At 41.6% G+C, this 15307-nt stretch overlaps 1 protein-coding gene across 1 annotated transcript; it reads right to left on the reverse strand.

The window, feature by feature from the left end:
- Position 1: 1 nt before the first annotated feature.
- LOC118233836 lies at positions 2 to 15021 on the reverse strand. The gene is made up of 8 exons (XM_035429847.1): positions 14644 to 15021; positions 13115 to 13322; positions 11641 to 11751; positions 11298 to 11369; positions 5536 to 5661; positions 4865 to 4981; positions 3640 to 3738; positions 2 to 3301 (listed from the first exon to the last, which is right to left on the reverse strand). Exons 2-7 carry the CDS (start codon positions 13277 to 13279, stop codon positions 3640 to 3642), a joined length of 690 nt encoding a protein of 229 aa, XP_035285738.1. The 5' UTR covers positions 13280 to 13322; positions 14644 to 15021; the 3' UTR covers positions 2 to 3301.
- Between the last annotated feature and the right edge of the window lie 286 nt (positions 15022 to 15307).

Consider the following 15307-nt stretch of genomic DNA (forward strand, 5'->3'; position numbering starts at 1 on the left):
ATCATGTTTTTTACCCATTTTTATTACATACATGTTTATTATATTTATTACATACATATTACTAAATAGCAAATACACTGTAATGTAACTTCAATGTGATATAGATAACATAGACATCACACAACATGTAGAGAGCCTTCAAAAAGCACTGAAATCCTTTACCATTTTTGGTGCACCTTCATATTTTAATACGTTGTAATAATTTCCCCTTCATCAACACAATACATTCAATACATTAATGAAGTAAAATATTTTTTTTTATTCATCAGCATTTTTTTTTATAGCCTTACTTACTTACTCTTATTTAGCCTCGGAGTCAATGCAGATGGGCATTCGGCAGCAATCGGCTCAGACCAAGTCTTCTTCGGGAAGTTTGCGCTTCGCACATTTAGATTTTTTAATTTATTCCCAAATATTGCTCCATGCTAATTTTTTTTTCCAATTCTGCATTGCGAGGAGACAGTGGCAGAAATTTTCGGGACATGCCACAAATTCTAAATGGGATTTTAAGCCTCGGCTTTGTCTGGGCCATTCCAGAATACTGGACCTTGCTTTCAAGCCATTCCTTTTGTAGTTTCTGCAGGGTGCTACGAGACACTGTCCTGTTGGAACATGAATCTTCACTCTGAACACAAGACCTCTTATCGAGAATGCTCTTGTGTTTGGCTCTATCTATCTATCTGCTCAATCCCATTGGCTGAAAAACAATCTGCAGCATGGTGGCGTTACCCGGGCGACGGGTTGTGTTTGGTTTATGCCAAATGTTTTCAGTCTGAAAAAAAGCGCAAATATAATCTCCTTGGAACCATAAAAGCTTCCTCCAGAAGGTCTCAGGGTTTGTTTCATAGCTTCTGTCAAAGTCCAGGCACAAAGTAATGTTGGTCTTTCTCAGAAGTACTTTCCATCAAGCCACTCATACAAAGAGACCAAGACTTTCAAAAGGCACTGTATGTATATATAGTATAAAATGGCCTTTACATTGCTCAAAGCTGCGTTCAACAAGGTGGATGTGCCAAGTTATATTCATTGCTCAGTAACAGTGTTCATTGAACTATTTTAAAATAACAACTTTACTTTTCCATTAACACATTTTAAATAGTGTTAAATTCGAATAAACTGAGGGTCATTTTTGTAGCAGCAATATTCTAACACTTTATAGAACCCCAATAAATAAAAAAACATATAGCAGGCTATAAAGCCAGAAGGCCGAGCTACAGCCTTGTTGAGGTTATCAATAACTAGCTAACATGGCATTGTTACACTGATCAACAGCTAGCTACAAAGTAAACAAGTAGCCAGCTAACTAATATACAGAATTGATGTAGCCAGTTTTAGTGTTGCAGCAATCCTAAAAAAAAACATGAGAATTGGCTATATAGCTATCTGAAGAACTAACTAATACTTAAATGACAATCGACTTACCTGTTTCTTTACTTTCCCTGGCTAGCCCCAGCCTTTTCCGTTCATGGCACACTACATTTTCGGACTGTTGGCAAACATTGGTGTCGATCAAAAGCTAACAGGAAAATTTTAAATAAGTTTGCACTTCTGTCTTTTTGAACGCAGCTCTGAAATAAAGGAGCAGAAACCACACTTACACTGAAAGATAACTTTACAACAGTTGTTAAATTGTAATAAAATGTCTACCGACGTGAAGACATTACTAAATAGCTCATCAAGAAACTAGTAGGCCTATCTTTCTCTAGACTAAAAAAAAGCAGTCACTTTTTTGCAAAAGGGCACTTCCCAAATAAATACTTCCAGCAAAAAAATGCAAAAATATAAATTTTCATATCTCATAATGTTGTTTCATTTAAGTCTATTTAATTTAATACAAGAGGATATATAGCGAAATATATTTTTATGTCAATAAAAACCATATAAAATTCTAGATAGTAACTGGGACCTGTAATTTTTGCCTTGCAACAGGAAAGTGACTCTTCAGTGGAGTTTGCAGGTGTACTCCAATAAAAGAGCATTAACAATGAACACAAAAACTGCATTGGAATATTTAAAATTGAAAACAGTTTTTTTTTTTTTGTGACACCAGCACACGCTAGTAGTTTCAAAGATCCTGGACATCTTGACAGATCATATAGAAAAACACTACTGTTTCGAAAAGTGTAATACTAGTGGTAATACAATCTAAAAAGTGCCAAAAACGATTATATAAATACAACAATAAAGTGCAAAAAAAGAAGAAAAAAAAAGAAACATTCTCAGTCTTACTACACAGTGCATTACAGCTGGATCAGCTCTGATTCGGGTAAAAAGGGGATGGGTAAGCTGATATTACCAATACAATTATAGGGAAAATTGAGCTTACATCAACAGCACATAAAGGCCAAAAAGAGGTAGGCTGAGAACCAGGCTACTGTAATACCACATAGTGGCACAGGCTAGGACAGTACCACAGGCTACGGTAGTGCCACAGGCTATGACAGTACCACAGGGTACAGTAGTGCAACAGGCTATGGTAGTACAACAGGCCATGGTAGTACCACAGGCTAGGACAGTACCAGGTGCTATGGTAGTACCACAGGCTAGAACAGTACCACAGGCTATGATAGTGCCACAGGCTAGGACAGTACCAGGTGCTATGGTAGTACCACAGGCTACAACAGTACCACAGGCTATGATAGTGCCACAGGCCATGGTAGTACCACAGGCTATGGTAGTACCGCAGGCTATGATAGTGCCACAGGCCATGGTAGTACCACAGGCTAGGACAGTGCCACAGGCCATGGTAGTACCACAGGCTAGGACAGTGCCAGAGGCTATGGTAGTACCACAGGCTAGAACAGTACCACAGGCTATGATAGTGCCACAGGCTAGGACAGTACCATAGGCTATGATAGTGCCACAGGCTATGGTAGTACCACAGTTCTAGCTGCACACCTCTCAGTGGCCAATGCTGCCCTATTGAGTAGGATCATTGGCTGAGAGACACAGTGATTTTTTTGTGAATGAAACATCACCCCCTACCCCCTCCATTCTCTTCTCCATTCAGTGAAAGAAGAGAAAAAAGCCTGAGAAGCGAAAGGTGTAGCCACCCTTTTGTAAGCCTCGATGTCGTCCTACATATTGTCCTCACCACGCTAGATTACACTATTCTGATTAACAGTCCTGAACTGACTTGGAGGGTCGCTCAGGAGTCCAAGTGTATTTAGTGGCAGGCAGTGAAATGGCCGCCAGCTTAAGAAATAAATGATTTAAAAAACGAGGGAATTCTGGGAAATTTGGGTTGGGCCTAAACCACCAGAGGAAGGCAGAGACGTCGCAGTTGTCATCTTTAATGGGTCTATAAAAGGAAACAGAAAAAATCAGAGGTTAACAAATGCAGGTGGTTTACTTACACCAGTAAGCACTGATGTAATCCCTCACATCAGAAGAAGCAAGATGTATAAGGGTGAGCTGCACCAGACATTTGGAAAACTCATGAAATCTCAGCGAATCTATCTGGATAGATAGACAGTGCGCCGAGTGAAAACACAGCTTTATTTCATTTCTGGCTGAACTGCCCCTTTAATGTGAGAACACACTTTGTTTTTGCTGTCGGTAATCTGCAGGAACTTTACTGTTTGTACTTTGCGCTGAGTTTGGCCCAGGTCTAGCACAGGTCAACCAGTAGAGACCAACCTAAAGACTGATGGAGGAAGAGGTGGCCTTCAGAGGCTTCCCGTTGCCATCCCCCCTCTCTCCATCCCTCCATCCTTCTCGACTGAAGGCCACAAGGTCCTGTTCAAACCAGGGAAGGGGGGGGGGGGGGAATAAAAAATGCATCTGTAGATCAGTGGTAACCAACCCTGTTCCTGGAGGTCTACCATCCTTTAGGTTTTCCACTACGACCCTGACAAAGCTCTCCACGTTCAACAGCTGGAGATCTTGTAGAGCTGCTATTCAGTAGAATCAGGCATGCCAAACTAGGGTTCAAATGAAATGCCTACAGGAACAGGGTTGGTTACCACTGCCCTAGCCTAACCCCTGACAAAAAATAAACAAAATAAAATAAAATAAAATAAATTAAAGAACTTTAAAGTGTCCCTGGGGTGGGGTGGAGTGAACTGACCCAAACCCTGCGGTCTATAATCAAAATATGGATATACCCATTCTTGGGGAGCGAGAGAAGTCAAACTGTCTCTGTCTGGTTTTTTTATTTTAAACAACTAAGACGTTGTTTTACTTTTGTTGCCCTCAGTGGCTGACAGTGGCTGTTATTTTTATATTTGGACCTTTGCCTTTTTTCAGGCTCCTTGGTAAAACTGAAAGGAAGTACCAGAATATGACCAGCTGTTAACTGTCAAAAGATGGCATTTTGCTCATGGCTATTTCTTGTTGCTATGAAATGGGCAGAGGGATAGAAATCTGTGAGTTCCAATGCACCAGAACTCACTACCAAGTGCCACAGGAAATATTTTTTGCTCATTCATTGTTGGGCTGATCTTTTATTGAGCAGGCTTGGTTTTTTGGCATTTCCATAAAATCTTTGATACATAGCCACCCAGAAAAAGGAGATGCTAAATTAAGAGACCATTGGTGTTTCTTTTTTCACTCATTAAAGAAAAAATCTGGTCCTGGATTACTGTGATGGGACTGATTGATCATTTTTGAATTGAGGGTCAGCATTTTTACTTTTTTTGTTTTTGGACAAATTCATACTCTTGGATACTGAGTGTTAGTCATCTATACGTCCATCCTTGTAAGGGACCTTAAACAAAAATCATGGCCTAATAAAAAAATTTTTTCAATTAAATTTTTTTAAAAAGCCAACAGTAACAGCGGCAATAGCTATGCAAGCATTGTTTCCATTGCCGTGGAAACCTCTCACTCAGACTGCTGCGTTCCGAGTGGTTTGATCTCTCACCGGGTCCTCCGTGTCTTTGAGGTGATTCCAGCCGAAAACGGTCGTCATGACGGCGAACCCCAGCTCCAAGACGGACAGGGCCAGCAGGATTATCAAGGCTGCCGTCGGGTTTTTGTCCTATGCGGCATTGCCATGGAGACAGTGCAGTCAGGGTAGGCTAGATGGGTGAAGGGCATCTGTAACCTTACTGAATGACCTTACCTACTTCCCTCATTTCAGAGCAATTATGCCATATCAGTCTATCTAGTATCACAGATGGTATGCTAATGGCAAAGGCCAATAGGAAAGGCCTACTTCTCTGGTTTCAGTTGTAGGGGAGCCCTATCCACTGCCTTTCTAACCCCTTCCAATACACAGTTAAAAAATTTTGTGCCGCGACACAATTTTTGTTGTTTTGGTTCTGTACTCCAGCACACTGAAATAAAACACTATAAGATTAAAGTGCAGACTGTGAGCTTTAGATTTCAAACATTTACATCAGTATCGGGTGATCCATGTAGGAAACAGCAAAACTTGTGTCCAACTAATTACAGATTACACTATATGCACGTATGTTTACGCTACATTAAAACACACATGCACTACATTGTTCATCAACATTACAGGTTGATGAACAATCATACACGATTTATACATTTTTAGATTAAACAAAAGATTTTTTAAAATCTTACATATGTGCAGTAGTAGTTGCTGTTGCAGGACACCAAGCGCCAGATTCTGAAACTCAGGCAGTAGATGATGATGCTAACGAGGGCCACCAGCACCCCCACAGCGTTCGTGATCACAGTGGCTCGGATCTGCAGCCAGGACACACAACACAAACCGGCGCAGTTTCAATTCATTACTCACTCATACCAAACAGCGAACCTCTGTCTACAGAACATGTCTGTCAGTCTATCTGTCTGTATATCTCACAGTTTTCCTCCATCTCTTTTTCCTCTGTTTGCATGTCTACCTGCCTTCATGAGTTTTTATATCCGTATCTATCTGTCTACCAATCTATGTCTGTCTATCTATGTATCTATCAACATCAATACATCTATCTATCTTTCGAACTATCTACCTATTTGTATCTACAGATCTATCTATCTCGGACTATCTGTCTGTGGACATAAAAATTGTCATACCTAGGCACAGTCACAAATATAGATGTATAGCCACAGACACCATTGTTTTATCTCACAGGGTTGTGAATATCTCACTGTGGCGAACACGCCTGCCACAGGCCACCGAAGTGGCTTTTCTTGGGGCCCTCCAGCACAGAGACACAGGGAGAAGATGTTCAAACAGTCCAGATTTATTTCACAAGGGTTTGGCAAGATGGTAACACCAAATGAGCAGATGTAAAAACCCTGTCATGACAGAGAGCTCCCTGGTGTGGGTGGGGATGGCAGATTTAACCTGTGCGCAGTGATTACCTCACTACGCACAGGTGCAGCCACTCCTGTTCCTGGGTCCAATTAGCCTGGCCAATTATCCAATTGGCCAGGTCTAATTAGCTTGACCCAGGGCAGGTGTGGCTGCTTAAACCAGCCATCCCCACACCACACTCACAATGATAGCTTCAACGTCAGAAAAGAAGAGGAGGTGGACATCTCTCTGGCCACTCTACCATAAAGTCCTGATTGGTGGAGGGCTGCAGAGATGGTTGTCCTTCTGGAATGTTCTCCTATCTCCACAGAGGACCTCTGGAGCTCTGTCAGAGTGGCCATCGGGTTCTTGGTCACCTCCCTGACCAAGGCCCTTCTCCCTCAATTGCTCAGTTTTCTCTGCTTTATTGCATTTTGCTTGATTAATATATTTATAAATCAGCCGGGTAATCTACTCTGACAGACCCAGTATAGTTTCCTGTCTAGGCGTCGGTTAATTAGAAAAAACAAGCAGTTGTACTGCATATACATGACATTTGTTTTAATCAAAATTTCTCATAGGAATCAGTATAAAATGCCAACTTGTAAAATCTTTGTCCATCATTTTGTTTTTCATATACAGTACAGGCCAAATGTATTAGGCCACATATAGGTTTTTTTAACTTTAGGTTAATATATGTACATTTATTGAATAACTAACTAAAGTACAAACTTTTTTTCAACTTATACCTACAATAACAGAAAAAGATGACTTTTACTTAAAAATAATCTCAAACACGACTTTCCTCAAAATAGCTTTTGGCTTTAATTACTATTAAATTCATTATTAGAAGTCTATCCAATGATTTAGCAAAGTGGGAGGTGGTGGGGTGGGAGGCAGCATGAGGGGTCATTAAATTGAGTGAAATCTTGTAGAACAGGCACTAAAGATACACTAAATATTGCAAAGAAGAGAAGGTTAGGGTTAGATGTGCAGGGCCAAGTAAACATTGAGGCGAAAAGGTTATTTCCAGTGAGAAAATGCAAATAAGCTCAAGATTTCCAGAGTGCAGTGTTCAGTACACACAGGGGCGGTTTTAGTGATTTGGAGGCCCCAGGCCAATGTGAGGCCCTTCTCCATTTTGCTTAACACAATCATAGCTAGTGAACAAAACTATTTGGAGGCAGCTCTTTTCAGTTAACAAAGCCACATAACTAAAGGACAGACTCAAATGAGAATTCTAACTGAAGAACTTCAAATGATCTTCAGTCAGTTAGAAGAAGACAATATGGCAAGAAAAGGATGCTTTTTGATAAAGCATTTGAACATCCACTATTCTCTAGGGGTAAAAGTCCCGGTCTGAGCGGGTGTCTGGTTTGTGGTGGGCTGCTGCTGTCTGTCGGTGTCACCTCTGACACTTTCCTCCCACATTGTAGCTGGTTCACTGCAACCAGCAGACACAGCCCTAGAAGTTGTAGTAGGTGCGGTGGATGCACAACAGGCTGAGGCAGCAGTAAGGCTCCTAACGTTAGCTAGCTCAGCTTCTTCAACTAACGTTACACCTGTTGTAACGTCAGCTAGAGTGAGAGCACCTATTATCAACCAACTTCATTCGACAGGCAGGAAAATGTAAACTGATTTGCAACTATATATGAAAAAAAGGCGAAATATCGGTAACAACCTGTACCTAGTTATGTAGGAAAAATGTCCTCGTTATCCTCCAGTGGTTCTTTTTTAAAAGTACTTTTGCAATTTTTTAATGTGCCGGCAAATAGGTCCAGCGCTAGCTTTTGGTTGCTAAGGGGACGTGTATCGACCACCCCACATAAATGAATAGAACTTACATTTGCTAGCATACTGTATCCTGTAAGTGTCCTGTCTTGCGTATTTGAGGTTAATATGAGAAAGGGTGGTCGCTATCAGCATGTCTAGAAATCCGTACATATTCACTGTTGTAACTCAAGTTGCAGGATGCAAAATAGCCGTTAGGAAAGCAGTTTGAAATTATGAAGCAACGTCTGCGCCATTGGATTTAATGGGTTGCGATGAGATACTTCCGAGCGTGTTGCTTGTCTTCAAGTTGATATAGTAAATAAGGCTGTATAAATGTTACTAAATGTATATGTATGAAGTTGGTTTTTTATATTTAGACAATTTATTATGTGTATTTTTACAGGACTTACATTTAAATAGGTATCAATGTCCAGTTTTAATAAATACGAAGTAAATACACTAGCGGTTAGGGTGGTCGATAATAGGTGCTCTCACTCTACTTGTTGCTCCTCCGTCGTGGAGTCTCTGGCTGTTTCATTAAAGAATTTCGTCCGTTTAGGCAAATTTTCCTTAAACTGGGCATCTTCCTTCTTCTTCTTTCTCTTCTCAAATCCACTTCGAAAACGCGTCATGGTAACATAGTGACTCTCTGCCTCTGACAGAAACTCAAATTTCTACGTCATTGATTAGGCGCAAATGCGGGGAGGTCTAGTGGAATAGTCCATTAAATTTGAAATGTGGGTGATAATAAATATTGGTAAATATAGATATTTAATAGGATAGGCCCACATTTACATGTAGATAGATTTATTTTTTATCTATTACACATTATCATTCGTTTGGAGTGACAAGAAAGGAAAAATGTTTATAAATTAAAAAAAAAAAAAAAAGGAAACACGAGGCCCCTTTGGCAGACGAGGCCCCAAGGAATTGCCTACCTATGACCTATGGTAAAAACCGCCTATGAGTACACTCAGAAGGGTCCAGCTGATGGGCAGTAATGTTAGCAGGAGAAGACCAGGAAGATCAAGAGGCAGAAGACAAATATCCTGTGTTGTTTAGCAAGCGAAACAGTCATAAAACTGAACCATAACTACAGGAAGAACTCAATGCAACTACAGAGAAACCAGTTCCCCTGACTATAGTGAAACAGCAACTACGATCTGCTGATCTAAAAGGATGTTTATGTAAAAACTCATCTTTTTCTGTTATTGTAGGTAGAAATTGTAAAAAAAAAAAAAAGTTTATATTTTGGTTTGTCATTCAATAAATGCACATCTTTTAACTGAATTCTTCTCGACCTAAGGTTCTCAAGCTCAGTGTTCGCAGTGATTGGCCAACCAAACTAGTGTGAAGCAGGAAGTAGCCCGTGCAATTATACCTTATCGGGCCATTGTTTATAACTGATGCCACACTATTGAAATTCGACAGAAAGACAAGTTGAAGCACAACTGATAAACAAAATAGTGTGTTAAAGTCAACAGTGCTTGAGATAAAGAAGTGCTAGAAAAAAAGATCAAATGATTTAGAAAAGAGGCCAAAGACTGCTGGACTGGAGGCTTTTTAAACAATAAGACTAAAATAATGTACTGGAAGTAATGCCGTCACATAGAAAAGGATTAAGGACTGAAAATCTTAAAATGTGTCTACTTTGACATCACTTTCCAAGTTATGTACATGTTCTTCTGCACATTGCACATGCAGTGCCTTCAGAAATTATTCAGACCCCTTCACTTTTTCCACATTTTGTTAAGTTACGGCCTTATTCTAAAATTGATTAAACTCATTTTTTTTTCTCATCAATCTACACACAATACACCAATACCCTATTTTTTAAAATTTATTAAAAATAAGAAACTGAAATATCACATTTACATAAGTGTTCAGACCCTTCGCTATGACACAAAATTGAGCTTAGGCGCATCCTGTTTCCATTGATCATACTTGAGATGTTTCTACAACTTGATTGGAGTCCACCCGCGGTAAATTAAATTCATTGGACATGATTTGGAAAGGCACAGACCTGTTTAGTTGACAGTGCGTGTCAGAGCAAAAACCAAGCCAAGAAGTCAAAGGAATTGTCCGTAGACCTGCGAGACAGGATTGTGTCATGGTCCTCCATCCTTCTTAAATGGAAAAAGTTTGGAACCACCAGGACTCTTCCTCGAGGTGGCCGCCCGGCCAAACTGAGCAATTGAGGGAGAAGGGCCTTGGTCAGGGAGGTGACCAAGAACCTGATGGCCACTCTGACAGAGCTTCCAGAAGGACAATCATCTCTGCAGCCCTCCACTAATCAGGACTTTATGGTAGAGTGGCCAGACGGAAGCCACTTCTCAGTAAAAGGCACATGACCTTTAGGTGCCTTTTACCAAAAAGCCACCTAAAGGACTCTCAGACCATGATAAATAAGATTCTCTGGTCTGATGAAACCAGGATTGAACTCTTTGGCCACAATGCCAAGCATCATGTCTGAAGGAAACCAGGCACCACTCATCACCTGGTCAATATCATCCCTACGATGAAGCATGGTGGTGGCAGCATCATGATGTGGGGATGTTTTTCAGCGGCAGGACCTGGCAGACTAGTCAGGATTGAGGGAAAAGATGAACAGAGCAAAGTACAGAGAGATCCTTGATGAAAACCTGTGCCAGAGTGCTCAGGACCTCAGACTGGGGCGAAGCTTCACCTTCCAACAGGACAATGACCCTAGGCACACAGCCAAGACAACACGCAGGAGTGGCTTTGGGAAAAGTCCGTGAATGTCCTTGAGTGGCCCAGCCAGAGCCCGAACTTGAACCCAATCGAACATCTTTGGAGAGACCTAAAAATAGCTGTGCAGCAACGCTCCCCATACAACCTGACAGAGCTTGAGAGGATCTGCAGAGAAGAATGGGAGAAATACCCCAAATACAGGTGTGCCAAGCTTGTAGCATCATACCCAAGAAGACTCAAGGCTGTAATTGCTGCCAAAGGTGCCTTAACAAAGTACCAAGTAAAGAGCCTGAATACTTACAGTATGTAAACTTGATATTTCCATTTTTTATTTTTAATAAATTTGCAAAAATTTCTAAACCTGTTTTTTTAGCTTTGTCATTATGGGGTATTGTGTGTAGATTGATAAGAATAAAAATGAATTTAATCCATTTTATAATAAGGCTGTAATGTAACAAAATGTGGAAAAAGTGAAGGGGTCTGAACACTTTTCGAAAGCACTGTACCACTAGAAATACCCAGAACTCTTGAGTGTCAATCAAGAATAAGTAGGCGGGGCAAGATATATACTGTAGGTACACAACATTTTCAGACTCACCACCACACGACGACGCTTCACTCTTGCCCTACATCTCCATCGCGAACAAGACACGACCCCGTTAGTGATGTACTGAAAAACATAAAATCGGTTTCTAGTTTCTGAACCACACGTTTGTTTCATTACAAACGCGGGGTGTTATCGAGTATATGTAATTATTAGTTACACTTTAATCTACATTTGACTCTTTGAGAAATCTTTGTAAATGCTCCAAAGCACCATTTTTAATAATCCACATAGTTCAGACAGTAAGCCCAAGGAATTTTGAACAGGAAATAACACAAATCTTATTTGTTCAAGAACACATCTTCTACAAACTCTCAGCGCACCACACAGGACTCACCACAAAACTAGAGGTCACTGACAACACAATGAGGGGGAGAGTCAGTTCGCTGGCTAGAATTGTAATCAGGAACGTTACGAGAATGCCCAGACCGAGCAAAATCTGGAAACACTGCAAGACAGAAGAAAAAAAGAAATCAACATCACACGAAGAAGCCCCAGAATGAGGAAGATAAACATGTCAATCTTTTTTTTTTACTTTGTGAACATATTTGAATTATTAAAATGACGCGCACACACACAAACCTGGTTCACCCTCTCATTAAAATAGTATGTGTTAAAAGCGCCAACACTAATGAACTGCAGTTCACTTTGTCATTCAGGTCAAACTGTATTGCGCTTATGACTAATTCTTCTCAGGAGACTTTCAGCGGCCAGTCACCGCATTGGGATCAGGCAGGGCCAAGAAGAGATACAGGAAAATTAAATAATGCAGGAGTCCATTTCCCTTTCCACAGGCAGTGAGACGGAATTAGAGGGATTGGCTGATGAAACTACAAGGCCAATAGATGAATGAATGAATGAATCATTGCATTTATATAGCACTTTTCAGAACGCTCAAAGTGCTTTTACAGTGGTGAGTGGGAACTCCGCTCACCCACGACCAATGTGTAGCACCCACCTGGGTGATGCATGGCAGCCATTTTGCGCCAGAATGCTCTTCACACATTAGCTAAGGTGAAACGAGGTGAAACTTTTTTTTTTGGTCAATTAAATTGGGGAATGATTAGGTGGCAATTTGGAGAGAGCCAGATTGGGAATTTAGCCAGGACACTGGGGAACCCCCTACTCTTTGCAACAAGCGTCATGGGGTCTTTAATGACCACAGTGAGTCAGGACCACGGTTTAACATCTCATCCGAAAAGACGGCATCTCCTAAAATACAGAGTCCCTGTCACACTGCACTGGGGCATTGGGGTTTATTTTGACCAGAGGGAAGATTAGAGTAGTGGGACAATGACGTTGCACCAGAACCACAGGAAGAACTCAATGCAACTGGAGAGAAACCAGTTTCCCTGACTACAGTGAAATGGCGACTACAATCTGCTGGTCTAAAAGGACTGCCCAGTGGCAAGTACATGTTGTTTGAAGTACAGCAGTCATACACTTTGATGGAGAGTGGGCTGATTTTTTTGCGATAGCGTTGATCAGTTTCAATTCCCATCCTTTTGAAGCTTTCAGCAAATACCATCATGTCACTTTAAAACATGGCTTTTTGTGATTAATACATAGAGTATATTTCGGGAGGCCAGTACTGTCCATTACCACCCCCAACATTCAAACAATATGGTCAGATTGAACGTGTGCAGTTTGAATAGTTGGAGGCTCTCATCTCCTCCCAGTGCTCTCGGCCTTCCGTTATGCTTTCGATACCAGACCACGCACTCAAGCAATTCCTTAAAAAGCCGCGCCGCCCTGAAGCCCCGCCATGGCCGCGCGCCTTTGGGAAGCAGTAACGTGCCGCAAGCTCTCACCCCGATCGCTTGGTTAGTCCCTTTGGCGAATATCCCAGGCACCTCCGACTCCTGCTCCTCCCTCCGTTGCCGGGTTACGGTGCGCGTGGGCGGTGGGTAATACAGCTGCGGGTACACCTGGCTGGTGATCATGGCGGAGATGGCGGCCGCAGCATTGCTGGACATTTTGAACCCCCGGGGGCCCCCCTGCCCCGAACCGCTGCGGGAACTTGAGACAAAGTGACAACACACCAGCTTACACACTGCAGGCTAAGGGGAGGGATATGACCGAGTTTTTAAACGGACAAAACGGGGTTTAAAAAGTGAGACAGTGACTGAATTCCGTCTGTCGAACAAGGGGACATTGTGACTGAAACTCCCACCTCTTCCATAAAATTCTGCACTTACGTCAGGAAGATTTTTCTTTTCTTTTTTTTATTTTGTTAACAGAGAGATGATGGCAATGCATGGAACAGCTTTCCATGTCAAAAAAGGAAGCAGAGTCGGGAAAGCGAACGGAAGTTACCGTGACAACGCTCTGACGACTCAACTCTCAGATTTAAAAAATAACGACGTTGCCCTTGGCTGACTGGCAACGCGTTTGCCAATGAAACAAATGGCATGTGGGGCCCAGGTTCAAGTTAAGAAAAATTTGCCACCCTTTCTGCCTCCCAAGGCAAGTTTGCGAACCGACGGGGACGATGCTGGACAGTGATTGTGGGCAGCCATTTGGTGCCGCCCCCCAGACGGATGGAGACCCATGTTGTCTATGCCTGACACAACACTGTAAAGTCCCCGGCTTCACGCAGTACACTTCTGGATATTTTTTCAGACGGTAAATGATATCCCTATACGGGGTTAACAATGGCCTGTTCTTGGCATTACAGTTTCATCTGGTTTACAGGCTACAGTTACAGTTGTGTGGTTTAACTGACCGTACCCCTTTCGATCTAGAACTGGATTCGAGCGCTACTCTCGAATCCTGGGGTGAGTGGTCACCTTCGCGGGAGGTGACCTACATCACCTAAAAAAAAAAAAAAATTTAAAAAGGGGGGGGGGGGTACTGGTGTATAAATTCGCCACACAAATCCAACAAAGGGGGGCTACTCTCGACGTGCTGGCGAGTTTAACGGCTGCAGGGGCAAAAAAATATTTGACAGGAATTACAATGCGATGACGATTCAGCTCCAGCATTTCTATCCGGAATGTAAGGAACGTGGATGTATTTCATTCTGCGTTGTTCGCTACTTGCTTTCTACCACTCTGACCAAAGGCCTCCCCCACCAAACAAGCTAATAGAATTTAGTTTCTTTCTCCCTGGGAAAAAAATGGCTGCGAGGATTCGGAGATGAGCGAGTCTCCCGATATATGGAATACATCTGTCAGACCCCCAAGGCATTCCCAATATCATTTTTGCACTTTCTATGATTTTGCTCCCGTTGACTAACGATATAACTGTGGTAGCAGTTGTGATAACGTGACTGGAATAATGCAAACCGCGAGACCTTCAAAAACTTGCACAAAAAAACAAATAAATTATTTTTACTTACTGGATGTTGTGCGAATCCGTATACTGTGGAGTGCGCGCGCCCTGCTGACTTAAAATGGCACGTCCGTTCAATACCAAAATATTTCGAGCTGCCTCTGTCCTTTTAAAGGCGTAGGCTTCTACAACATCTAGCTAAGCTGCGCGTAATTGTTGTTCAAAGATCCAACCCCTCTCCCCAGCCCCAACAATATTTAATATAATTAACATTGTGATTTTGGTACGGTGTTATATCAGTGATCCAATGTTGTCCTGTAAACAAAATTATGAGATCAACGCTTAGACAAGTTTAATGAAAGGTTCATAAAATGAGTTGTTCGCTTCTACCAAGCCAAACAGGGCTATTTGAGCGCACAGAAATAAACGAGTGAGCGCAATGGGAAGCTTCTTTCGTTTCTGCATAAATAGAGAGACATTGGGTGATGGAACCTTTTTCTAAAAATAAATATAATCTTTGCGCTGAATTTCTTTTCATTGTTATTATGTATTATTACTTTTGGCGTAGTCAAGCTGGGAAATAATACATCTCCACAAAACCAAAACAAATATATGAAATTGTTGTATAAAGATATGTAGACTGATAATTTGGCTAAACATGATAACTCAAACTTGCAGGAGGCCTTTTTTTTGCTCAGTGACATTATTATTATTATTATTAGTAGTAGTAG

The sequence above is a fragment of the Anguilla anguilla genome, chromosome 8, assembly GCF_013347855.1.
Source record: "Anguilla anguilla isolate fAngAng1 chromosome 8, fAngAng1.pri, whole genome shotgun sequence".
In the NCBI taxonomy this organism is placed as follows: domain Eukaryota; kingdom Metazoa; phylum Chordata; class Actinopteri; order Anguilliformes; family Anguillidae; genus Anguilla; species Anguilla anguilla.

Bases quoted from the DNA above. Each gene is read 5' to 3' on its own strand.
- LOC118233836 (XM_035429847.1), bottom strand. From the start codon at position 13,279: ATGTCCAGCAATGCTGCGGCCGCCATCTCCGCCATGATCACCAGCCAG. The intron at 4,982-5,535 runs GTAAGATTTTAA...AATGCCGCATAG, and splicing joins GCAACTACTACTGCACATAT to GACAAAAACCCGACGGCAGC. The intron at 3,739-4,864 runs GTGAGAGATCAA...TGGTTTGAACAG, and splicing joins TCAAAGACACGGAGGACCCG to GACCTTGTGGCCTTCAGTCG.